At 48.7% G+C, this 22,504-nt stretch overlaps 8 protein-coding genes across 8 annotated transcripts; 3 read left to right on the forward strand and 5 right to left on the reverse strand.

Moving 5' to 3' along the window:
• Positions 1 to 288: 288 nt before the first annotated feature.
• Positions 289 to 2,678, reverse strand: EI90DRAFT_2970998 (uncharacterized protein). Its single transcript, XM_039055708.1, has 6 exons — positions 2,155 to 2,678; positions 2,035 to 2,101; positions 1,867 to 1,977; positions 1,785 to 1,813; positions 699 to 1,724; positions 289 to 578 (listed from the first exon to the last, which is right to left on the reverse strand). The coding sequence occupies exons 1-6, from the start codon at positions 2,273 to 2,275 to the stop codon at positions 481 to 483; spliced, it is 1,452 nt and encodes a 483-aa protein (XP_038917552.1). The 5' UTR covers positions 2,276 to 2,678; the 3' UTR covers positions 289 to 480.
• Positions 2,679 to 4,622: 1,944 nt separating this feature from the next.
• On the reverse strand, positions 4,623 to 6,798 carry EI90DRAFT_3052349 (kinase-like domain-containing protein). The gene has a single exon (XM_039059932.1). It carries the CDS (start codon positions 6,699 to 6,701, stop codon positions 4,743 to 4,745), a length of 1,959 nt encoding a protein of 652 aa, XP_038917553.1. The 5' UTR covers positions 6,702 to 6,798; the 3' UTR covers positions 4,623 to 4,742.
• A 406-nt stretch (positions 6,799 to 7,204) lies between these two features.
• On the forward strand, positions 7,205 to 8,561 carry EI90DRAFT_574645 (Translin). The gene is made up of 11 exons (XM_039067822.1): positions 7,205 to 7,240; positions 7,315 to 7,336; positions 7,388 to 7,464; positions 7,532 to 7,622; positions 7,680 to 7,776; positions 7,839 to 7,954; positions 8,006 to 8,062; positions 8,118 to 8,140; positions 8,206 to 8,301; positions 8,358 to 8,398; positions 8,452 to 8,561. Exons 3-11 carry the CDS (start codon positions 7,405 to 7,407, stop codon positions 8,522 to 8,524), a joined length of 654 nt encoding a protein of 217 aa, XP_038917554.1. The 5' UTR covers positions 7,205 to 7,240; positions 7,315 to 7,336; positions 7,388 to 7,404; the 3' UTR covers positions 8,525 to 8,561.
• Positions 8,562 to 9,969: 1,408 nt separating this feature from the next.
• EI90DRAFT_3052352 (PP-loop family-domain-containing protein) lies at positions 9,970 to 11,905 on the reverse strand. The gene is made up of 4 exons (XM_039059933.1): positions 11,822 to 11,905; positions 11,231 to 11,769; positions 10,883 to 11,180; positions 9,970 to 10,826 (listed from the first exon to the last, which is right to left on the reverse strand). The coding sequence occupies exons 1-4, from the start codon at positions 11,898 to 11,900 to the stop codon at positions 10,114 to 10,116; spliced, it is 1,629 nt and encodes a 542-aa protein (XP_038917555.1). The 5' UTR covers positions 11,901 to 11,905; the 3' UTR covers positions 9,970 to 10,113.
• A 325-nt stretch (positions 11,906 to 12,230) lies between these two features.
• On the reverse strand, positions 12,231 to 15,799 carry EI90DRAFT_2971007 (alpha/beta-hydrolase). Its single transcript, XM_039055709.1, has 18 exons — positions 15,525 to 15,799; positions 15,221 to 15,460; positions 14,901 to 15,168; positions 14,731 to 14,844; positions 14,579 to 14,680; positions 14,484 to 14,521; positions 14,315 to 14,429; positions 13,803 to 14,262; positions 13,741 to 13,749; positions 13,660 to 13,687; positions 13,590 to 13,603; positions 13,378 to 13,535; positions 13,268 to 13,323; positions 13,155 to 13,218; positions 13,058 to 13,105; positions 12,826 to 13,001; positions 12,699 to 12,767; positions 12,231 to 12,647 (listed from the first exon to the last, which is right to left on the reverse strand). Exons 1-18 carry the CDS (start codon positions 15,701 to 15,703, stop codon positions 12,569 to 12,571), a joined length of 2,217 nt encoding a protein of 738 aa, XP_038917556.1. The 5' UTR covers positions 15,704 to 15,799; the 3' UTR covers positions 12,231 to 12,568.
• A 540-nt stretch (positions 15,800 to 16,339) lies between these two features.
• Positions 16,340 to 17,324, forward strand: EI90DRAFT_2916284 (Thioesterase/thiol ester dehydrase-isomerase; the record flags this gene model as incomplete). Its single annotated transcript, XM_039054579.1, has 8 exons — positions 16,340 to 16,397; positions 16,457 to 16,530; positions 16,717 to 16,781; positions 16,839 to 16,867; positions 16,922 to 16,999; positions 17,051 to 17,116; positions 17,183 to 17,220; positions 17,274 to 17,324. 8 exons carry the CDS (start codon positions 16,340 to 16,342, stop codon positions 17,322 to 17,324), a joined length of 459 nt encoding a protein of 152 aa, XP_038917557.1.
• EI90DRAFT_575902 (GPI transamidase component PIG-T) lies at positions 17,180 to 19,486 on the forward strand. Its single transcript, XM_039067823.1, has 9 exons — positions 17,180 to 17,220; positions 17,274 to 17,623; positions 17,676 to 17,862; positions 17,921 to 18,054; positions 18,112 to 18,372; positions 18,419 to 18,589; positions 18,642 to 18,692; positions 18,750 to 18,935; positions 18,993 to 19,486. Exons 2-9 carry the CDS (start codon positions 17,404 to 17,406, stop codon positions 19,403 to 19,405), a joined length of 1,623 nt encoding a protein of 540 aa, XP_038917558.1. The 5' UTR covers positions 17,180 to 17,220; positions 17,274 to 17,403; the 3' UTR covers positions 19,406 to 19,486.
• Positions 18,997 to 22,347, reverse strand: EI90DRAFT_3052363 (P-loop containing nucleoside triphosphate hydrolase protein). The gene is made up of 13 exons (XM_039059934.1): positions 22,177 to 22,347; positions 22,070 to 22,118; positions 21,773 to 22,018; positions 21,504 to 21,721; positions 21,331 to 21,454; positions 20,847 to 21,278; positions 20,277 to 20,782; positions 20,139 to 20,228; positions 19,946 to 20,089; positions 19,749 to 19,895; positions 19,605 to 19,691; positions 19,413 to 19,551; positions 18,997 to 19,353 (listed from the first exon to the last, which is right to left on the reverse strand). Exons 1-12 carry the CDS (start codon positions 22,339 to 22,341, stop codon positions 19,441 to 19,443), a joined length of 2,319 nt encoding a protein of 772 aa, XP_038917559.1. The 5' UTR covers positions 22,342 to 22,347; the 3' UTR covers positions 18,997 to 19,353; positions 19,413 to 19,440.
• Positions 22,348 to 22,504: the final 157 nt, after the last annotated feature.

A 22,504-nucleotide genomic window follows, 5' to 3' on the forward strand; every position in this document is an offset into this window, starting at 1 on the left:
AGCGAGTAGTTCCAGCGACAGCGGCATAGCCGGTCGAAAGGACGAAATGTGAGGAGCTGATATGCATGAGAATTATTTGTAGTTATTGACATCGGGGGAAGCGGCAATGCATTGAAATTATGAATTTCAAACGGGGGAAAAAATGACCCGAATAATAAACAGATGAATTTCGACTTATGTCTATGCCCAAACATTCGCAGACCAGGGAATTACCAGGAACGATGAGGCTGTGGCAGTGTTTTCCCCATACTTCGTGGGCGATCCCACCGCTAATACATTAAGTAATTCATGCAAACTACGGTCCTCATCTCATTTCACGGGTTGCTTACAGTACATGAGCCCGGCCGTTTGGCATATATAAAAACCTTGAGCATTTGTCAAAAGAACCACGGACTCGTGCTGTCAAATCGGGCCTTCAATTTCTCGTGGTCAGTGTCCGGCCACTTCCCCACTAAGTATACTACACTCCAATCGGCCACTTCATTTTCCCACATTGATACGGCTCTCGGCACCCTGAACCACCCAAGCGACATGTTCGGCTAAACTCATGCAGCTGGTCAGTCCAGGACTTTCGATCCCTAGTGATGGAAGAGGATGCATCGTCAGGTCACCTGTCCTACACACACTTGCAGGGGCACAAGTTTGTGGCTTCCTCGTGCCGCTGCGAGAAAGGGGTGATTGGAAATGTTAACTCTTACCAAGCAAAGTAATCATGGTAGCATTGCCCAGCATCCCATAATCGGACACACTATCCACTTGAATCACAAAATCTTGGAACCCGGCTCCTGGGCCCACCAGTTTCGGGCGAATTCCACAATAATCCTCACGAAGACCCTCTTGTTTCACTCCTGGAAGGTACTGGGTAATAGCTTGATGCATTTCCTCGCGACGCTCCTCTGTCAGCTCGCATTCGAGCAACGATTCCCACCACGTCCCTTCATCTTCATCCGCGTCATCCTGAGCGTCTACCCATTCTAAATCGGGGCCAAAGCGTATACTACCCGCCATATCAATCGTGAGGTGTGTTCCTAATGACGCGAAGGTGTGTGCTGCCTCGGGCACGGGGTACAATAGTCTGGAAATCTTCGAGACGCCCACTTTACTACTGTATGCTGCATATGACCCTCTGGCAAAGTACATCGGAATCCGCGAGTTTCCATCCCTTAGGCTATTCGGGATAAGGTTAGCAGACAATCCCGATGCGTTGATGAGCGTGCGAGCACGAATGGAATCCGTGTTTGGTCCGTTACTTGAGCGGGCCTGAACAACCCAACCATCTTTGGCAGGATCGACGCGGACAACACGCGTAGCGTATGCAACAATACCAACTCCAGAGTTTTGAATGTCACGCTCTAGAGATTGGAGAAGGGCATGCGAATCGACAATCCCAGTTGAACTGCTTAGCACTGCCCCCTTAATGGCAGGCCCTAGATCCGGCTCCAGTTCATGTGCTTCAGCTTCGCTTAGATACCGAGTTGGGGGAGTCAGGTCCTCAACCTGAATTGCAGTGTAATCATTAGGCCCTTCTGGGGCCCATGCGGCTCTCCATACACTCTGAGCATGTTCATGGAGAGCCTTCAAGTCCTGAACTTGATGTTGGTGGCCGACAATGAGCTTTCCAATGCGCTTGTGGGGAACCGAATGCAAGGTGCAATACTCATAGAGTAATTGACGACCCCGAAGGCAGCGCCGGGTTTTCAGGGATGTGGGAGGGTAGTAAAGACCTAAAGAATTCGGAGTACTAGGAACCGTAGAACACTTTCACGAGCAGACCGCTTATTCACCAGCATGTATAACTTCAGAATTCCGCGAGCTGAAGAGAAAAGCTAACGCCAAAAAAAAAACACACCAAAAAAACTACAACACACTTGCCTTATCTCCTGCCCCGCCTGCGAGTGCCGTTCTACCACTATTGTGGATCGATGTGGATACATTTTCACGAGCTCGGCAGCTATTGCCAGGCCAACTACACCTCCGCTAATACGTTCCCCGGGTAGGGATCAGGGACCTCGTGGTGCTGAAGAGTAGACTTACCCAACGACAAGATGGTCAACATCCATGGCAGGTTCGCGGAAGGCGTAGCGTCCATGACGGTTCAATGCTGCAAACGACGGTCTGACGTTGAGTCTCATTTTGCCAGCTAGGACTGCTTACGACCAGAGGCTTGCACGTTGAATCTCACGAAACGGAATGCACCGTTTTGACCAAGGTGGGGCTTCACACAGAACGCGTTCTTCTCACCATCCCAAGTGGCAGGTCCCAGGGTGATATTCATTTACACGCTGTTTCCAGGATCAACTCCAGGTTTGAACATTGTACACGACGTGAGGTATTGGTGAAACGTTATTGAGCTCCTCTTCGGTAACCCCTGCTCTCCCACCGGCATCCTAAACCACTTGCATTGTTCTCTGTTATCATACTCGGAGCGAATCATTCGCTTATGACTTTGGATAGCGAACAAATTTGCAATGCAGAAAAAGCTTGCAATCTGCAGAATCTGCAGTTTGAATCCGCTGCATCTGGTGAGCGAACCAATCGATGCGAACCCCAACATCCCCGGAACAGTTGAGCGTGCATAGAATGCCCTCTTGCGGCAAGCCCTCACTTGGAACTCTCGGGTTGCAGATATGCGAGCGAGCTACCGGTCCACTTGCAGGAGCATCTGAAAGTCACGTGTTATCATCGGTTGGAAGTTGCCGTGGTACGACAGATCAAGTATCTGGGGGTCGGCAACCAACGTTGCGACCTTGTGACACTTACATAAGCAAAATGCGTCTCGATTCTGGCCGTGCCATCCTCCCACTCAAAACACATCATCTTTAGGTTGCAAACTATCTAGAATTTGTGTAAATGACAATGATGTGAAGGTCGGAAGTTATCTACATGTGGAGGTGAGTAATTAGATGGATTTTTTATTTATGAAACCGTGGTTGGGCTAAACACTGTCATTCCGCGTCGCCATAAATTCTCCTTGTATCTATGGGTCCCCCTTGCTGACTGTTGTTCAGCATGGCCAGTCATATGAGCCCGAGCTCTAGTAAATTGTCGGGTTTGGGGGGAGGTGATCTTTTTCCTGGAATACGTCCAAGAAGTTCTATCCCTTGGCATTTGGGAGACTAGGAAGTGGGTGTGGGTGTCTGCCCCCAAATTAATAAGCCAATAAGACTGAAGGTTAGATGCCAAGAGATCCCAGGTTGGGCCAGGCGACGTCGGTAAACCCCGGCACGTGATTCCTTTTTGCGCCTATCCCGACATTTTGGAAAGATGCACCCCAAATGTACCTTCAATCCTCTTCTTTTTGCTTGATTTTTGGCATGATTGTAGATGTATCGTCTGTTTATATTTTGGCCTACCGGATTTTGGAAATTCTTCCTCAATCAAAAGTTATTCATCATACATAAAATCGCATTTTAACATATTGCTTTATAACTCAATGATAACTACATATGAACCCATCAAACTTCGATGGAATGCTAAAATAGCATTGGACTGACTCTTTGCTCAGTTATTACCTTGGCACAACTATATATTATATGGAGCTTGGGCCTACTACATCCATTGTGGCTTCCAAGTCACAGAATGTACCTTTCCTCTTTTCCGATTGGGCTCAAACTTTGCGAGATTGCTCTATAGGTGCGAATGCAGGTTTCGGCCTAGTGGATTTCCGAAATTCTTCCTGGTGCATGAGAAAAGCTCAAGAAGATCCCGCACATTTTGTGATATTCCATAATCATCCATAAAACCGCTTCAAAATGGGCTCACATCCTGTGCGGTATCTCAATATCATTATTAAGTAATAATTATGGTAATACTTGAAACATGGTTGTACTGTCAAGAGGAATTGTTTTTGCATGAGGATGACGGCCATTTTTTTTGTATCACGTGGTTACAACATTACCTCAGACGTCTCCCTTCATTTGCTGACCCCCAAAGTATCACTTGTCTTCATGCAGAGGTGGCTCAAGCGTGACGGCGAATATTTGCCATTATCTAGTGTTCGAGTCATTTCACCGTCCTTGATAGACACTCCATATCACCGAGTCGGTGCTTTGGTACGAGCTTTAAACCTGGAAGAGGGAAAGAGATTCGGGACACCTTCGAGTGGCCGTCCGGAATCATGTTGTATTCACGTACCGGAAACCGCCCGAGTTTTATCCATTTTGCGCCCGCCTGTTAAGTGTCGACGCCGTGCGTTAATAACTGGTGGAACGGTGCTTTCATTTGGCTGCACAGACTGTTTGCAAGTTGGGGTTTTGGTTCGCGCAAGGCAATCCCGTCTCGTTCTCCCAAACTCGATGTCACCTAGATATATTTTAGGCCACTCTAACGTATGACCAAGCAAACGTTCACGAACATGAATTATGGACAAAATATTTACAGAAATGCCATGAATTACAGCATCGCAAGTCATCATATGAGGATACTCAATATGGCGGGAGTCAAAAGCCATCGAGGCCTCAGAAAGAGACAAAAGAGGGCAATACGCACAAACCTAGTGGAGGAGCAAGATCCATTTGCGTGCGCAGGGATGGACAAGTGGAGGTAAGGGGTTTTGAGGTGAATGTATTTCTGGTCCGAGAGATTTGCAAGACCCGCAGGGGGTGGCGGGAATATACACCCCAATATATCAATCTGTGATTATGCATACTTTCTGAATGTCCAGTCCTTTCAAAATACCGAGCAAGTTGGAATATGGGAGGTCTAAAACAATTCTGACCCCCTGCAAAATCAACACACCCTTTTTACCCAATTTCCTTCGAATCATTCAATGTGGACTCTAGCTGCAGTCCCCGGATGTACATCGCCGTGGATAGACCACCGTGTTCGGATAGCTCACGGTTGTGGATCCGAGTGTCAAGGAAGGTTCCTCCCTCAGAGAAATCACGTGCAGAAGCGCGACCTCTGCTCCTTGAACGTCGAGGAATTAGATCTCGTGAATTGCGAGAGGTTGATCGATAGGCGCGGGCTTGGAGCCCGCGCCGGTTAGCGACACTCGACTTGGACCGCTTGTCACTCCTAGGATGCCGCTCGAAAACGAATAGGTCGCCGTCATCAGGTGGGGTCCTTGTGGCGTCATCGGAGCCCAGTGCAGATAGAGAGTACGAGTCCGATGACAAGGAACGCGAAGCTGTGAGCAATCTCCGTTCGGTACTGATGCGGCTAGAACTTCCATCGAACGAGTTCACCCCTCGAGGGTCGCCTTTCCCATATGGGAGACTCACCCGGCGCCTCATCCGAGAACGCGATGTGGACCGCGCACGCCGGAAATTCGGCTCGCTAGCCAAAGTCGACACTTCGTAGCCAGAATTTCCCTCATGTTCCGCTCCTTCCGACACGGTGTAGGGCGTAGCGTGCTTAAAGCGTGAGCGTGAGCGGGATCGAGACGTCGAATGCAAAGCAGTTGGGGGAGATCGGCGACAATCCCGTAACTTTTGGTACTCCGAAACCCCAATCTGATGTGAGTTCTCGTCCAACTTTGAAATCGACCAGCGGTCGTCAGGATTCAAGGCAAAACAGCCTCTCAAAACAATCCTATCTTCGACCACTGTAGTACTGTCCCTTTCCCAGTCCCCATTTACTATCTTCATCACTAGGCGGGGCTCAAACGCATCCGTGAACGGGAGGGTTCCAGAGAGGAGCGCATGGAGAATACATCCTAGAGCCCACACATCCTGGCTGGGATACAACTTGCGTCGTGATGCAGACGCCGATGGCCGTAGAATTTCTGGCGCGGCGTAGTGCAAAGAGCCTGCCATCCCGTAGCCGTCATCAACCTCGACAGCCTCATGAGGAGTGTTGACGCTGGTGTGACGAAAGTGTGGTGCATCCGGACGGCGGATCGAGGGATGTGAGCGTACTGAATCGGTTTCGGCTTCTGGATGTTCGCCGGCCGATTGATAGGAAGATTCATCATCCTCAATGTATGACGCCAATCCAAAGTCGGTGATGCGTGGCATCCCGCTATCATCAACCAAGATGTTCTCAAGCTTCAGGTCCCCATGCACGATCCGCATCGTTTCATGGAGATACCTCACACCACGTATAATCTTCTGGAACAATGTCCGCACTACATCATGCTCAAGGCCCTTCCCATAGCTTTCTTGCTCCCTCGACAGAATCTGCAACAAGTTGCCTTCGGGACAGAGTAGCATGAAGAATAAGGACGTATCAAAGGTGTGGTGTGTTGAGTATAGCGGAAGAATGTGCTCGTGATTAAGGCTGCTCCATATCTTCTCTTCTTTCCCCAACCGCAACAGCGCGTGCGGGGAGGAGAAACCGAGGGAAATCCTATTAACAATCTTGACTGCGACCGCCGCCCCTGTGGCATGCGAAACCGCTTCATACACAGACGCAAATCCACCGGTACCAAGATGACGGCCAAGACTATAGCCGTGATTATGCAGGAGTTGTTTGGGGCCAAGCGTCGCAGGGGGTGGAGGCGAGGAATATGATGCTAGGAACTGAGCGGCTGGGGAAAGGGAGGACATATTTCCCTCTTCATTTTGTGGAGAGGTTAGAAAAGCAACGTCGTGGAGACTTGGAGGAGAGAAAGAGGCAAGGAAAAGGGCGGCAGGTGAGAGTGCCGATGGAGGAAGTGCAGAGGGTTCAGCATCTGAGTGTCCCAAGTGTAAGTCGGTGCCCTCCCCTAAGCCTAGATGGTTCGTGAGAGAGGTTACGGGAGGGGGACACGGAATGTTCATTCTTAGGTTAGGTGAATGAATATCAGCAGTTTTAGAGTGAACTTTCCTGAGGGGGTTATTAGGGGAAACCAAAGGTGAGTGCGAGGTGATCCTGGACTGTGAGCCAGTGCTGAGACAAGGGGTTTGTTTCTGTGGCGATGCCATGTTATCCGCTTCGGGCCCTTCCGAAAAAAAATCTTCCGTCCCCTTGACTTTGGGATGGTGGATTTTTATCCCTCATTCCGGCTGATCTTCATTAAGAGGCCTGACCAAGCCTCCAGCAGCTGAGCATCCCGATGTGGCAGTAGTAGTATAGTAAAACAGGACACCAGCCGCTTTGCATTATATACAGACGAAGGGGATCCTACAATATAAACCGTCACCGCTTCCAGTGATGAACCGCAGATGTGTATTTTCTCCTACCGAGGCTTCATATGCGTACCACACCCACCCTCAGGAAAAATGTTTGAGTGCTCGATATATAATCTGGTTGCTTCGCCCACAGGAACTCACACAGCTGGCCGCCCGAAGCGATTGTATTGGCCATCCCGCGTGATCCGGTATGCTATTTTCAGTAAGATTCAGCGCCCGGTCACTGGGCCAAACGTCGCGCTGATATTCTGGATAACACAAGTTGTGTTAGCCTCGGAAAAATCGTGAGCGACGCTCAACGACACAACCATCCCCTTCAGTTAAAATTGTCTCAGCCGGACCCTGACATATCATGGAGATCGATCTCCTTGAGATTGAGTTACAGCTCTCACAGGAAACTCATGTCCGAGACGTAAGGATCTTATAGCCCGCATACGAGGAATATCTGCCCGCCGACTCATGGTCACGCTCCCTCTTAGCGCATCCGTGATGAGACGATCGAACTTGACAAGAAATTACGAACAATGTTGGGCTTGCTCAACAAAGTTCATTCAACACAACCCAAAGATCGTCTGTTGCTTTGCATGTGGTATCGCTTTTCAGATGACATTGACAATCCCCTCGTAGTACAACCGCTGTTATTATCTCTGCGTGAGATTCTTGTAACTATACCTCAACACTCGGTCGAACTCGCAGAAATTGTACCTCCCAATCAGTATTGGAGGTAAGTGATCGATTCCCATATCAATTATCCAGGACGTCCCCGCATACCGAACAATGGTTAAGATGGAAGGATCTCTGGACAAGGCATATCCAGAATCTGGTTTTCGTTTCGGCTTTCCTTCAATACTTGGAATCTGGGCAGCTGCTCTCCATCACAGCTGCCAATGAGGTCCTCGGGAGTTAGTCCCAACTATTCAGCCTCTAGCCTTCTGATCGATACTGGATTATAGTGAAGGATGCGTGGAAAGACAGGTACTGTCTTCAAGTCGAGGATTACTTGCATGGCCGTCGGTGAAATCTGTCGGGATTCCTGTCTTCCTTGCTCAACATAGGTTTCTCCAGTCATCCTTCTCATAAACGAATTGGTGCGCTATTTCCGTCAGCATGTTCCCACCTGGTGCAGGGTTCACTCCAAACCGTGTTTTCCAAGTCAAGGCTTGCCATTAACATGGTAACTCTGGGAGATTATAAAGCCCCACACAAGATCAATTCTTTCGTTAAGGACCTCTTTAGCGCATTCCAGCTGGTTCGTCCAATATGACGTGCCTTTTCTGCTATTTTTGACGCCGTAGTAACCTCAAGTTGAACCTCAAAAATGACTCACTTCGGAGAAGATTTGACTCGTACGTTGATCAGTAGTATTTTAACCAAATCGCTCACTTAGAAAACACTGCAGAATCAAGTACGATGTGAAAAAGATTGAAGAAGTTGTGTATGATATATCTTTAAGGGGGTTGAACGCCGCCTGAACTCGCGTCCCGAGCGAAGATGGGTGTTGAAATTTTAGTGCAAGATTGTTGATACCCGGAATCATCAGATCGAACTACATTCCCCGTTCATCTATGTGTAGTGTACATCCACCCACATAGGATGTATGCATTACCCACATCAAACCAATTGCATCCTGACTCAAGTCTTGGTTCTCTCTTGGGTGACCATCGAGCGTTGGTTGTAGGGGCTCAGGTTGTCGAGGTGCCTCTGTGCGAGTGTTAGATCCCAATCTTCGGTGGACTCGCCGAAATAGTCGCCTCGGTTCAGCAGACCGAAGTGGTTCGATGTTGGGCAGTCGTAGAACATGTGCGTTCGACTGGCCCTCATGCCTCGGGATTAATGTTGTCGACATATTTTTCCCTTCTCACCTGATCTGGGTGGATCGTCATATCCAAGAGTCTCTCAAAGACTAACAGGAGAGGGGCGGAGTCACGGACATCTCCAGCATCCAGCAATGTGCCTTGACGTCGCTGCCATCGAGCTGTGGGTGTCTGTGCACTGTCTATTGGCACTCAGTTGCGAGCGTCTGGTTTGGAAAGTGCCAATCAACCCTATCTGGTACCCATTACGTCTTGAATGGGATTGCTGCAATGAGGCAAAGTTGTACCACTACAGATTTATAATTGAACACCTGGCGACGAAATGCAGGAAACCATATGTAGATGACGCTAATTATTAATTTCCGATACATGATGGACTAGCCACTAGTTCAACGTGACACGTTCCTTTCTTGTAGTATTTTATTGCACAATTTAGAGGTCATATATCATTATTCTGACACGGCTTGTCGTACATTCTCCATGCATGACTACATTATCGATTTGGCCTAGCTCAGAGGCCATCTTTTCTCGCTTTCTATCGAATATTACGAAGCCCTAGAGGCTGGAGTCCTGCCTACTCTCGTTTCATTTATCAGATCAACTAGACATGGTATCATATATTCCAAACGAATGCCTTCGTTCAGAACCTACATTTAATATTTGCACTCCGGCGTTTTGATCGCCAGAAAGAATCTCGTGAGGTGCCAAGAAAACTTCTAAACTTATTTACTCCCATGACTGCTGTTCAGTTGGAAATGTCATAGATTCAGGCTTGATTCTGACGTCAGATCGATCTGACCTCTGGCATCTCGCCAACCATCAGCTTCAAGCACTGAATCCACCTACCCGATCAACTTCCTAGGTCGGTAGACTCATGTCCTCAGTGTTAGTATAAGTATATTTACAATTTGATTTCGTCAGGATTCGGATGAAGTGCTTTACTTGCTGGGGCGCCCGAACATCGATGGGCGGCATCATTATTTGGATTATCGACAGGCCAAAGAAATCGCTACCCTTCCATGATCTCTCCAATAGTGCTAGTGTATCCCGGTGTAGGCATGCAGCACCACTTACGCCGACATTTTAGTGGCATTCCGAACCGGACCCATCCCTAAAGACCCCAGCGATCTGGGACTTTGTGCATTTCGTCAACTACATGGTCAGCTCGGACTGGGATTCTTCCCTCTTTCCATACAATGTATCCGGTGCAAAATATGGCGTGGGGTGTAGCGCAGAGTACTTCTTCGTCAACATGGTTCCAGCGAACGTATCAGTTTCACCTCAAGCCATTCACTTTTTGTGAGGACAGTTGCCGAAAGGGGGACGTTCGAGGTGTCTAGCTTCCAAATCACAACTCCAGACAGACCCGGACCCCGTAGAGTGATGAGAGGAAGATGATAAGGGCCATGGCCGGAGACTGAGAAGCAGAGCTTGTCCATTTTGAGACGAGAGATGAGAGGGTTCGCGTGTGGTGTGATGCGAATAAGAAAGCGAAGGTCAAATACAACAGTGATAACCGTGCCATCGCCATCATGAGGAAGACAAAGAGAACCAGTTTCGGGAGAACCATTATTATGGCAAGGACATCTACGGCGATACAGCGGTTGGCGGACCGCGAGCCAAGCAGGTGTGACCGCGCCCCTTTCACAAACTGAGCTCGTGCGTAGTAGCAACCCCTCCTGCAATGTTGGGACCGAGGCCCAGAGAACCTGAGAACCAGCAGCAAAAGGGGCATGAAGCTCTTGCCCCGCCATCGGCCAGAGTCGAGAGGCTATGAGAGCGATACTTGTGGCTTTCCTCCTTGACTGTGACGTGTTGTGTCCCCAAGGGTTTGGAGACACGTATCGAAGGACGCGGAGTATGATGGCGGCTTGGACCTCCGGAGAAGGTACTAGCTGTGTACATAAGAGCAATGTAGACGGTGGTGATGGTCTGGAATATTTACTAATGTATTCGCTAGCTACAAGGAGCGTTCTAGGCCATTCGCGTGGGTGATGAAGGTATGTGATGCCTTACCTTGTTTTTCGTGGTATTGAGATTGGGACCCGTGGTGCGTTACCCACCTATGAAGCTGAGCAGAAGTGGATTCTTCTAGATCCTCACTTAAGCAATGCCGAGCATTCTCTTTTGCTCTCATGACCATAGAGGGACCACGACCGAGCAAAGGAAGGGAGTCGGAAGCCAACCCTCCTGTTGAATCCAGAGCAGCAATAGTTGCACGAATAGAATTGCGAATAGTTAGTGATGGCTGGAAGTTGGTGATGTCGGTGATGAATTGCAATCCTTCAGCTGAGCATGTCGCGATGATGCGTTCCTACTGGGACATTGAGAAATGGATATACTAATGCAATTCACCGCTGCTACCTTGGGAAACGTCAGGAGTGGTCGGGCAATCCAAGTAGTCATGCCCGGTAGCCCCGCCCAAGTTAGTGCGGAGAGTCCTCCCATTCCCCAACGGCGTATAGGTCGCATTCCGGAGAGCCCGAATTGTGCACTTCCGTGACTCAGCCGCATTACAGCTGTTTCAACTTGATCGTCCGCGTGATGCCCTAGTCCCAGCCAGTTAATGTGATGGCTCTGCATTGCGGCAAACATGAGATGATAGCGTGCATCTCGGGACTTCTGTTCCATTGCCGAGCCATCCAGGGGTTTGGATGGGAATGGGTGGGAGTCCCATGGTATGGATATGGTATGATGCTCGACAGACAGTCGCCGTGCAAGCTCTGCGGCCTGATCTGCGGCGGCCTTGGAGTTCCTCTGAAGTCCATGATCAATCGTGAAGGCGACAATTGTTGGAGGGGTCGATTTAGGGAAACAAGAAGCACTGCCCTCTTTTGATAAGAGGAGACGATGCAAAAGGAACAGCAAACAAAGCGAATCCGCCCCACCAGAGAAAGCTAGTGCTAAGAGATAAGAGATAAGTCGTTCCGCCGATGTGCATAGGAACCGGGGCACCTAATTTCGTTTTATGTTGCAATGGACCAAGCAGAGGTTTGGTCACCTCCAAGAACTCAAGGCGTGATATGGGGAACATAAATCTAATCACTCATTATAAAATTCGGCTGATTCCGCTTATTGGCATCTGAGTGCAGTTACAGCAATGAGGATTCAAAGGACATGGTCTTCCCTGCTAAGCGCGCAGCTGGTTTGCGACTGGTGAGTAGCGGGCACTTACAGCGACTGGCGCCACCCACTGATCATTTGTATTTTGGAAGTTGCAAATGGTATTGTAATAATTAAGCTGCTCGCAAAGCATCCTGGTGGATCTCAGTAATAGCACACGAAACTATAGTAGAAATGGAATCAAGTTCGATTTCAATCCACTCGCCCACTCTTGTCCTACTAGTAGGATCCATTTAAGATTGCCTATCGTTGATAGGTTTAAGTACCTGTTGCCGGTGTCGAAACGGTCAGCTGTGATTCGTTTACCAGCCTCTTCTCATAAACACCGCACTTCGTCAACAAAGCGGCCCCGTTCTCAGACGGTCTTTGCGTAGATCCATGCATTGAGAATTCTAGTTGTTATTGCGCTTCTGTTTGGCATCGTTTTTTGAAGGTTGGGATGCACTCGCAGAATTTCCGAGCCACTATCCATTACACCACAGCTACATACGAACAACGAATGTCGTCCGCAGCGGGATTTTCAATCGAAATCCCATACGCTTTTGTGACCCTGGCATCAATTAGCGTATACAACACAGCTCAACCGGACTTGCTGTAATGGCTGCCTCTCCCAACGTACTTGTGTACCCAACTGAAAACTTCCTCGTGCCATCTAAGGCTGGTTCCCTAAGGTCAGAACGCTTGTATCGACAAACGGTCGCGTCCTCACCTATTCTCAGGCCGGAGCACCCAATGATTTTCCTCTTCAAAGACGACGAGACGGCTGGGAACGGATTTCCTAATGTATCATCATGGCTCAGCGTACATATGTCCATGAGCACAAAGGCACCACCCACAACTGTAATGCGGTAAATCCAGCCAGAGCATCAGTGATCGGGAGACGGTAATCTTTAGTCCCGTGAATGATAAGATGTGGTGTATTCCATTTGGAGACGTGGTTCGCAGGGTTGAACTGCTCTGCATTCTTTATAACCTCTGGATCATATGGGGGACCTCCAAATTCATGCATGAACTGTTCGGACTCCATCTCAGTCATTTCCCCGTCATTAGAACCATTAGGTACTCAACGAAGAAAAGCTCCTCCGTCACATATCCTCCGAATCGAGTGTCAAATATCTTGGTGCGAGTTAATGCCGAAGTAAATCATTAGGGCCAGAAAACGTACTCCGTCATGCGTTATCAAAGCCTTGAAGTTAAAACCATATTTCTCTTGATGTCCCGCTATCCAACTGTCACGTTCTTAAGCTTGTAGTTTCAATATTGCATGAATAAGCCTACTTAATTGCGAAGCCTCCCCAGCTAGCTCCGGCAGCAACTGTTCTCTCACAGTCGATCTGCGACGTTGACTTCAGCCATTATCAAGAGCATCTCTGGAGACATGTGCTCACTTCAGGAAAAATTCTCAGAGCGTGTTTGTATCCTCTGGAAAGGTCAATGAAGGGTCGTCCTCCCCAGTCCTTCGCTATTGCATCTGTGAAGCTTTGACCGAATGTCGTGGATCCAGTAGGATTGATAGCCACAACAAAGTACCCTTGCTGAGCAAAAACTTGCATGGAAAGGATTCGAAAGGGACAAGTTACAGCAGAGATATCTCACTCACCCATGGGATTCCATCTGATCACGGATGAGTAAGAGCAGCGACAATGATTCGAAGCGACCCGCAACTTTACCTAGTACTCCATTGATCTTCCCAAGCTCCTTTCAAGTGTTGCAATTAGCAGTTGCATGGCCACTAGTCTATGGAAAGATACCTTGAGGACCTGTGGATGCGACTGTTACAGATGATGGGTATTCCCTGGCAAGGGCCCCTCACCTCCGTGGATCAAAAATATCATTGGCCAGGTAGCGCTGCTATCATCCTTCGACCATCCCGCTGGCTTGACCGACCAGCCTTGCACGCGTGCCCCTTCTGCCCCTTCAAACCAAAATTCTTCGTAATCGGAAAGCTTCTTATCCTTCAACACAGGTTCACCAAACTTTGTAAGCTGATGAATTGGGCGAGCCTTCCCGGAGTTTGCTAAACCGGAAAGAATATATAAATTGTTCGGGCTTAGCAAAGACGACCTAGTAAACAGAAGCAATCCATCATTGATGCATTGCACGCCTCCCGCAGCATGTTCTTGAGTGAATGGAATAGGCAATGGAGCCTTGACGACAGGGTCCCACTCTCCTGTCTCAGATGTTGTGGGGGTCAGAGGTACCTTGGCTTGAAATATCTTGACCCTGGCTGAATCGCCAACCGTTATGTATAAGGATTTGTCATCTAGAGACCACTTGAAGCGTGATCAGACCCTCAGAAGGGAACTGAAACCTGACAAGGCTTACAGTAACCGCGCTTGGACTTCTATCCCACCTCGAAGGTAGTTCGCCTCCGTCGTGGAAGTCCACGGTGAACCGCCGTTCGACTGCAAGGTCGTAGATGGTAACAAAATTCTGGTCGCTGAATGCATGTTCTCAGATCCGATATCCCGAAGTGTGGTTGAGAAGGGCGTACGATTCATAGCCATCGGTAGCCATTTCTAGCCATACCACCTATTGAGGGATTCATTACAACACCGCACAGTCCGGAATGACTAATATCTTCCTTACTTTGGTTCCGTCATGAGAGAAGGCGGGATTGCTTGTGGCTCCCTGGTTCCCTGAAGTAAGGTGCCTCGGTCGCTCTCCGAGTTGTGAGGGCACCAAGTAAATCTGTGCCCAACCGTCAGAAGTGAGTGACCCAGTTATAAGTTGACCCATACGTTTTGGCGTGTGTGTGTTGCCTCATTTACGGTAGGGTCCTTAGTGGTGTATACGAGACCTACATCATGAATATCGAAATCCTTGGGACCACCGAAAGGCTCCACGGGCACTGACTACAGAGCAAGTCGATCATCATCCAACAGATACAGAAACTCAACAACAGCCTCACATGCCGAGTCCCTTTGAGCGGAGCATGGATTTTCTCCTCAAGTGACCAGACGCCATTCTCTTTGTGCAATCGCACAGTGAATAGAGACGAATGTTTGGGTCCAATGTATCGATCCCAGTGCCGGACGTAGAGTGAATCGTACGCTCTAGCTGTAACTTTGCTTTCTTTCCATGTGTCATCTTGGTCCTGCACTGTGTCCAAGTCTTCGTCATCGTAGACATAGGCGGAGAAAACCAAAGTGCCCTGAGTAACAAGGTATTTAAAATTGCTGTAGCTGGGGTAAGCCAGATGCCGACAACTGTGGCAATTATCGCATTTACGCAGCAGAGGCCCCTGGTGGGAGCTTTCCAACCAACGTCGGAGAAACAGGTTCAAACGAACCTCCCGTCGAGTGCTGCAGAGACACAGCATAGATTTCTTGTTGGTTAGATGCCTCGGATGTCTTCACGTAGCCGATCGTGCGAGAATCTAGCCAGAAGGCTTCTCCTTCATCGAGGAAAGGGTGACGGAAAGAAGTTGTTTCTAAGTCCAGAGACACGATGTATATGTGCCTCTTCGATCTGGAGGAACAAGTTTAGCGTAGATAGTGTGCTATGTTGGGTAAGTGATTTGTCAGCGACTTACTTGCCATCAGATAGCGAATGCTGGGTTACGGGCAGAAGGGCAAGATCGCCAACAGAATTGGCCACGCCTGTCTCCGGTCGCTCAAGTTCTATCATCTCGCGGGGAGAAAGGATGGAGGCATCCTCTCGAAACTGAAAAGATTGTTGAGGGGCATCCCTCGATATTGGTAGCTGGTCCATGCTAATAGCGTTTAGTCACACAGATCCTCCGAGGCCAGAATTGAGGCCCAGATCGACAGCTTGGCTACAACGATTGAATGGTCCGCCGGTATCAACCGGACCATAAACAAGCAGCACCGTGAACAGTGAACGGTTGTCGCGTTAGCTCAGTCTCCACTTAATATATATTGTAGTTATCTATGTCGCATTAGCTGCGACACGAAGTTATCGTGTAAAATATATAGAAAAGATCGCATGGCCTCACCTCAGTCTCGACTTAGAGACTGAGGGTGAGGCTTTCCAAAAACCCCCCCTTTATACATGACTAGTGCCCAGTGGCAAAGTCATCGGACAATTGTGAACAATGATGGAACATGTAAAAAAACAAACAACGTCCTCGTCCTTCCAAAGCTCCCGAAGCTCGCGATACCTCCGTAGCCACTCGGTTGTCGTGAATAAACGTTGATATTTCAATAGAACGGTTCTTCCTAAATCCAGTCAGGCCGCCATTTGGTCATCTCAAGATGAGAAATGCCTCAGTGGAATGCACACGTTCACAATTTTCTGGTGGATGCCCGTCCCTCTCTCATATATCGGCACTTTCCACGACAGTATCGATCTTCCGACGAATTCTGCTCAAGCCCTCACATTGACATAATGACAGCGTGTTTGCGCTTCACTCAAAGAGTTTGGAAGTCCTTCTTGGAAAATTGTGGTACACTGACCTGTATTACCCGCTTCTTTGATCTCACGTACCATATCATTGAATCACAGGACATGATGCAAGATGCTTCCCAAATCTTCAGATTCAGAGGGCCGTTCCGGGAACGATCGAATGCACTCTTCAGGTGAGCTGCTAAGTAGAAATAGGCCATGGTTGCCTTGACCCTTTTAAAGATTGTCGACTACAACTGTAAGTAGTATGGATGCTGCACGCTGTGCAAAGCGAACTTATTCACTGGATTAAGTAAACCGAAACAAGGTATGATCAGAGACCAATCTTTTTGCTATCCATTTCTGTTTAGATCGGCTAGACTGTCCACGGAGGACTTATTCTGTCTCTCGTCGACACTGTCGGCTCGCTCGCCGTGGCAAGCAAGTATGGCATTTCTTTCGAAATCTGTTGCGGGGCGTATCTCTGACTGACTGAGACAAGGGGTCACTTCATGACTGGGGTTTCAGTCGGTGAGAACATACGGGATATTTTCAGAGTAGTTGCCGATGTGAGCACATATGCAGATATCAATGGAAGCTTTCTCAGGCCGGCTGGCATTGCTGGTGATACCTTACACGTAAGGGGGAGGGTAGTCGGCTTTGGTATGTTATCACATCAGATCAAGTGTGCGCGTTCATGTTCGGCCTCTGAAGGCAAAACGCTCGCCTACACGAGGATCGACGTCGAGGATTCGGCAGGGAAGCTTGTTGCATATGGAAGTGAGACTGATACATATACATTCTGGAACTCATGTCTCCCATCATGCTGAAATGCGTTTGGACCAGGCCATACCAAGTATATAGCCAGTATTATCGGACGTGCGGTAGGATGAGAGCGTTCCCGAGTTGGCCTCCGCTGAAAGGATTTTTTCAATAGGATAACGTCAAGTTTCTGGAAAATGGTGATCAGGTGATTGAGGGCTCTTGAGTCATGCGCATGTACATTAATAATCATTGTGGCCTGTGTGGCGGTGCAAAACCAACAGCCTACGTCGTTTGATGGCAACATGAATTCGCTCAGACACTCTATGTTGTTGTTGTTGTTGTTTTCGTTTGCGCTTAATGTGACACCTTCCCGGGCTAATGATGGGCAGATCTCCGGAAATGCCGAGCACTTCAATGAGCTCCTACACCTTCGCCCTATCAGAGATGGGAGGCTTCTGGCGCACTTTGAGTTCATTGTTCAGTTGAACCAGTCGCAGCCGTTTTCGTCTCCTTCTGTAAAGCGTAAGCTGTCTGCTCCTTACTAAATGTTTCCATACCATTCTGAACGGACCAGTGGGTGAGCATCACTTCACACGATTCCCCTTGGCCCTTGGACAGATCCTACAACAACATAAGGTTGCCGAGATGCACCTGACTCTGAATTCTGGGAAATGGGACTATGTATCATGGGGCTTCCCGCCTTATGATTCTGTTGGGTCTGGGGCAGATCTTTGGGCATGGATGCCTATACAAAGCCAAACGTAATGAGTTGCCTTAATTCGAGGAAGAAAGCCCTGATCAAGTCCTTCCCCATTATAGAAGCGCCAGGGAGCGCTGGAAGGGCCTTACTAATGGCCTGTCCGGATTGCTGTGCGCGTCTCTGGGCTCACTAGACGAAAAGAGGACGGTGTCGCCGAATTTCGCTTTGAGACCAGAAGGCGATCTGCCTCCAGGCGAGCATTTTCCTAGCCAAACACACTCGAATCAGCAATTCATGTGGAAGATTTTAGGGATGAACCACACTTTGTTATATGCGCCACTGCCTTCTGAGAACGTGTGCACCGAAAACCTGACTCCATTTATTAAGCTCCTCCCCTGCAAATCACACTCCGGAATTGCCATGCTCCTTGACCCTCACCGTCTATTCGATGCGGACTGGCACGGAATCGGCGTACATGCCCGTTGGTTGAAGGGCCAAGGGATCGAACTTCGACTGACAGTGACAGCAGTATTAGACCCCACCAGGCTATCCCATGAGCCGCTCGTTAGGGGTAAGATAGTGTCCACTCGATATTTCATACGGTTGACCTTGCCAAGATTGGTCTTTCAGGTCTTCATTCGACAGGGCGATTACTCGCTCGTGTTTAGTTGCCACCAGCAGTTACATCGAAGTCCAATTACCCGTTGGTCAACCTTATGCATTGACTCCAACTCCAGATACATCCCTTACCTCCCCTGATGGTATTGCGAAATATGATCTTCGTAATCGTACGTCTACTATTCTCCCCTTATAAACTGTTGGTTCGATGTTATTTGGCAGTCAGAGGCACACTCGATCTCGGTATGCAGTGGCCGCCTATTCGACGATCAAGTGGGCGCATTTCAGTTGTTTTTCTTTCTCTATGCCTCACACTCTTTCATTTAGGAGATTACCTGGAGTTCCCACTTGTTGCTCGTCGCCAATTGCAGGGTGGTCAAACGTACGGGAGACTCGTCATCGATCTTCACAACTATAAGAACGAGACCGTGGTAATTCAATGGCTGGAAACTATGCCTTGGTTCGTAACATACTATCTCCACACGTTGCGGGCTGCGCTGAACGGGGTAGAACAACGTGCGTTGTGATTGCTACTTTGTTCTCCTATCCACTGAGGATATCTGATCCTCTCAGCTCAAGTCGAGGACATTGTGGATATTCTTTCCTATAATCCACCCATTCAAAAACAGGCGCTGCTGTTGGAGGCCAACATCAACCTCCCGCCACTGTCACGTCTAAACCTTCAAATGGACCTAAACAAGGCATCCATCTCTTACACAGAACATCCTCCGGATGCCAGCCGTGGTTGGGATTTACCTCCAGCCATTTTCTCGTTGTCTGACGTTGGAACGGTGAAGCGGATTTACACACACATCCTGCTAGGCGACCTCGCAACTCCAGATTTCAGCATGCCTTACAACGTAATTATCATGACAAGCACCTTGATGGCTCTCTTCTTCGGTAGCATTTTCAACCTGTTCACCAGGTCTTTCGCCTGGATACGTCTCTTGCCATTAGACAAGGAAGATAAGCTGAAAACAGATTAATGCTTACAATATACTTTTCGAATATGGAGGGTTACTCAATAACCGGCGCCACAGGTTTGCCCCCATCTTTCAAATTTGGTAATCAATTCCGGTGTTATCTGCCTTTGAATATTGCGAGCTGCCTGAATAAAGTCCGATTGGTGTACCTAGTAGGAAGGAGATCAACACTTCGAAAAAATCTTCAGGGATTGATTCGCACAAATAGAGATCCAATGTCTCGTTTCATCGTTAATAGAGCTGCTTCTTGGCACATGTATGCAATCTCCGCCCCTGAGCATCCATGCGTCTGCATGAATGTATGTAAAGTCAGCAGTAACTAGGCGGGCTGAGAGGTGTTGCTTACCAGCTCCGCCAACTGCTCTAGATTCAACGAGGGATCCACCGCCATTCTCTTTGTGATCACTTCCAGAATCTCTAGCCGAGCGCTTGAATCTGGAGGACCCACGTACAACAAACGGTCCAGGCGGCCTGGCCTAATGATAGCTGTGTCCTGCGTAGATACTGAATACTACCTAAAGCTCCACAAGTCCGGGCCCATACCATGACTTCGGGCTGATTGGTTGCAGCCACCACCACGACACCGACTAGTTCCTGTATACCGTCCAATTCATTTAGAAGACTGGTGAGAACACCTTTATGATGATCTTCCCCAGAGCGCGACGCAGCCAGTGCATCTACCTCGTCCTTTATTGCCATGAGACCTCGCGCAAGCGCTTGTGACCCCCGTACGTACAAAAAAAATAATGGAAGGTGCAGCCTGTCTGGCCTTTTGGAATATTTGACGCACTGCCCGTTCTGATTCACCCACATACTTGTTGAGCAGCTAGGGGCGGATTTAGAATCTTGACTACACGACGTGAGATACACCTACTTCTGGACCTTTCACAGCAATGAAATTGATGCCGCTTTCTGTGGCTAGGGCTTTCGCGGTCAGGGTTTTGCTGCAGCCAGGAGGCCCGTATAGAAGGACTCCTTTTGGTGGCCTAACGCCTAGACGATTAAACGTCTCCCAGTGAAGTAAAGGCCATTCAACAGACTCCCGGAGCTTCTGTTTTACTAACGACTGACCACCAATGTCACCCCAGCGGACTGTTGGTGTTTCCACGAAGTACTCCCTGAGGGCTGAGGGTCGAGTGGAGCTTATCGCGAGAAGAAGGTCCGCGGAAGTGACAGAAGGGGCAGAAGTGACCTTTTCCTCAAGAAACCGTCTAATAGCACGATTACTTGCATCTCGAATAGCGGCTCCGAGGTCAGCACCAACAAAGCCGTGAGTCCTCTGGAATGCAATTTGCTGGAGCTCTGTCTGTGGGATTGTATGAGGTATCTGCTTCAGTAGAACTGAAAGGATCGAATGCCGCGCTTTAGCATCAGGAATTCCTAATTACAAAAATATTTCTCAATTCTTCCCGCCAAGTGCTTTGAATGTGGAATGTGTACTCGCCAACTTCAATTTCCCTGTCGAGCCGGCCTGGACGTCTCAGGGCAGGGTCAATGGCGTTTGGGCGGTTAGTAGTGGCCACAACGATCACATACGAGCTCTTGCCATTGGCTTCGGATTGCGTGCTGGTCAGGCCATCCAATAGGGTGAGAAGGGTCGTCACTACTCGTGCTTCGACGCCTGCACCCGACTCTTCCCGTTTAGGACATATGGCATCAATTTCGTCAAAAAGTATGATGCATGGGGCTCGAAGTTCTGCTTCCCGAAACACGGATCGCAACTTGGCCTCTGTTTCCCCATGGAAAGCAGAAGATAACTCAGGTCCAGACACAGACATGAAGTTGCATTCAGATGATTTGGCTATAGTTTTAGCAAAGTGAGTCTTCCCTGTACCGGGAGGGCCGTGAAGGAGGATTCCTCGAGGTGGCTTAATCCCTGCCATTGAAGATGTGAAGTTTACGAATGACCAGATGTTTAAACGACAAACCAAATTGACGGTATAGCTTAGGATGAGAGAGAGGCAAGTCGATGAGTTCTCTGACTTCCTGAATTTGTCGTTCCAATCCTCCCAGTTCTTGGTCTATGGTGTACTTTGAAATTGACTCAAGACCCTGTGTAAATCAGCCGCGACCGAACCATTAGGACTGGGGACTGCCTTACGTCGTTGGTTTGGCGAATTGAAACATCAGAGTCCCAACCAACCCGCCATGCGCCATGAGCGAAAAATTGCTTGCCTTCCCAGAGGGCAAGGTCGCCGAACGAGTCCTCGATTGCAGCCGTGGTAAGTGACGTGCGCACTGAAACCACTCTGAACGAACGCTTAACCCCTTGATAGTTTATTTCAACAATTTGCTGATCTGAAATATGTCTTACTCCTACTGAATAAAACATCAATTGTGTGAATATCAATAAACCTGGGAGCAAGTTACCAAGCTTCTCTTTGAGGGAGAGTAAAAGCAAATCAGAAACTGAATCACTACGTTCGTTGGTAGTAGCATGCCGAAACCCGAAGGAATGAGATGTAATGTCAAGTTCCTCAACGATTATAGCTCGTGCTAATGGGAAGTCCCCACAAGCCGGATGGGGTCCACGAGCCGAGATAATTTTTGCAACCGAAAGCATGTCTTCGTTTGTAGCATTTATCGTTCGCAAGATGCATGAAGAGACTTCAATACCTGGCTGGGGACTCAAGGTGAAGCTCTGGAACTCGTGGCAGTGTGCCTTACATGATGTCTGTAGCTCGGCGGAGGGCCAAGCAGTAGAGAATGCATACGGCTAGAATGGTTGTGCGAATGTTTGGCGTGTGAGAGAGCGACAGACGCGAGCGAAATACCTGATTGGGGTCGGCACTGGCACTTAAGAATAACAATTCCCCTGATGATATCCCATTTTTCCTCATAAATTCTTGGTTTAGGTGAACACGGCGGCACCCATTGAATGGTAACTCCGCGCAATTCGTGGAACGACTCTGAAGCCCAGTGGCGAGGAAAGTTAACATTGTGGCAGTGCAACGAGATTGGATCGGCAAATTTAATGCTACTTGCACACCTGATGTAACGACGAGATAGACGCACTGCCATGTGATTCTGGGCCACGATTACCGTTAGGGAGGTGATACGGGACCCAGATCACTGTTAATGTGACCGAGGTATGTATAGATA

This window comes from Cantharellus anzutake (assembly GCF_015039405.1).
Source record: "Cantharellus anzutake strain C23 chromosome Unknown EI90scaffold_17, whole genome shotgun sequence".
NCBI lineage: Eukaryota > Fungi > Basidiomycota > Agaricomycetes > Cantharellales > Hydnaceae > Cantharellus > Cantharellus anzutake.

Bases quoted from the DNA above. Each gene is read 5' to 3' on its own strand.
- EI90DRAFT_3052363 (XM_039059934.1), bottom strand. From the start codon at position 22,341: ATGTTAACTTTCCTCGCCACTGGGCTTCAGAGTCGTTCCACGAATTGC. The intron at 21,722-21,772 runs GTAACTTGCTCC...TGTTTTATTCAG, and splicing joins CTCCCTCAAAGAGAAGCTTG to TAGGAGTAAGACATATTTCA. The intron at 20,229-20,276 runs GTAGGTGTATCT...ATCCGCCCCTAG, and splicing joins TTGCTGTGAAAGGTCCAGAA to CTGCTCAACAAGTATGTGGG.
- EI90DRAFT_3052352 (XM_039059933.1), bottom strand. From the start codon at position 11,900: ATGTTCCCCATATCACGCCTTGAGTTCTTGGAGGTGACCAAACCTCTG. The intron at 11,770-11,821 runs GTGCCCCGGTTC...CTTATCTCTTAG, and splicing joins GCAACATAAAACGAAATTAG to CACTAGCTTTCTCTGGTGGG. The intron at 11,181-11,230 runs GTAGCAGCGGTG...ATGTCCCAGTAG, and splicing joins CACTCCTGACGTTTCCCAAG to GAACGCATCATCGCGACATG.
- EI90DRAFT_2970998 (XM_039055708.1), bottom strand. From the start codon at position 2,275: ATGAATATCACCCTGGGACCTGCCACTTGGGATGGTGAGAAGAACGCG. The intron at 1,978-2,034 runs GTAAGTCTACTC...GGAACGTATTAG, and splicing joins GTTGACCATCTTGTCGTTGG to CGGAGGTGTAGTTGGCCTGG. The intron at 1,725-1,784 runs GTGAATAAGCGG...CGAATTCTTTAG, and splicing joins TTCTGAAGTTATACATGCTG to GTCTTTACTACCCTCCCACA.
- EI90DRAFT_2971007 (XM_039055709.1), bottom strand. From the start codon at position 15,703: ATGGACCAGCTACCAATATCGAGGGATGCCCCTCAACAATCTTTTCAG. The intron at 15,169-15,220 runs GTAAATGCGATA...CCCCAGCTACAG, and splicing joins CCACCAGGGGCCTCTGCTGC to CAATTTTAAATACCTTGTTA. The intron at 13,106-13,154 runs GTACGTTTTCTG...ACTCGCACCAAG, and splicing joins CTTTGATAACGCATGACGGA to ATATTTGACACTCGATTCGG.
- EI90DRAFT_574645 (XM_039067822.1), top strand. From the start codon at position 7,405: ATGGAGATCGATCTCCTTGAGATTGAGTTACAGCTCTCACAGGAAACT. The intron at 8,302-8,357 runs GTTCGTCCAATA...AGTAACCTCAAG, and splicing joins TCTTTAGCGCATTCCAGCTG to TTGAACCTCAAAAATGACTC. The intron at 8,399-8,451 runs GTACGTTGATCA...AAAACACTGCAG, and splicing joins CTTCGGAGAAGATTTGACTC to AATCAAGTACGATGTGAAAA.
- EI90DRAFT_575902 (XM_039067823.1), top strand. From the start codon at position 17,404: ATGAATTCGCTCAGACACTCTATGTTGTTGTTGTTGTTGTTTTCGTTT. The intron at 17,863-17,920 runs GTAATGAGTTGC...TCCCCATTATAG, and splicing joins ATGCCTATACAAAGCCAAAC to AAGCGCCAGGGAGCGCTGGA. The intron at 18,936-18,992 runs GTGCGTTGTGAT...TGATCCTCTCAG, and splicing joins GCTGAACGGGGTAGAACAAC to CTCAAGTCGAGGACATTGTG.
- EI90DRAFT_3052349 (XM_039059932.1), bottom strand. From the start codon at position 6,701: ATGAACATTCCGTGTCCCCCTCCCGTAACCTCTCTCACGAACCATCTA.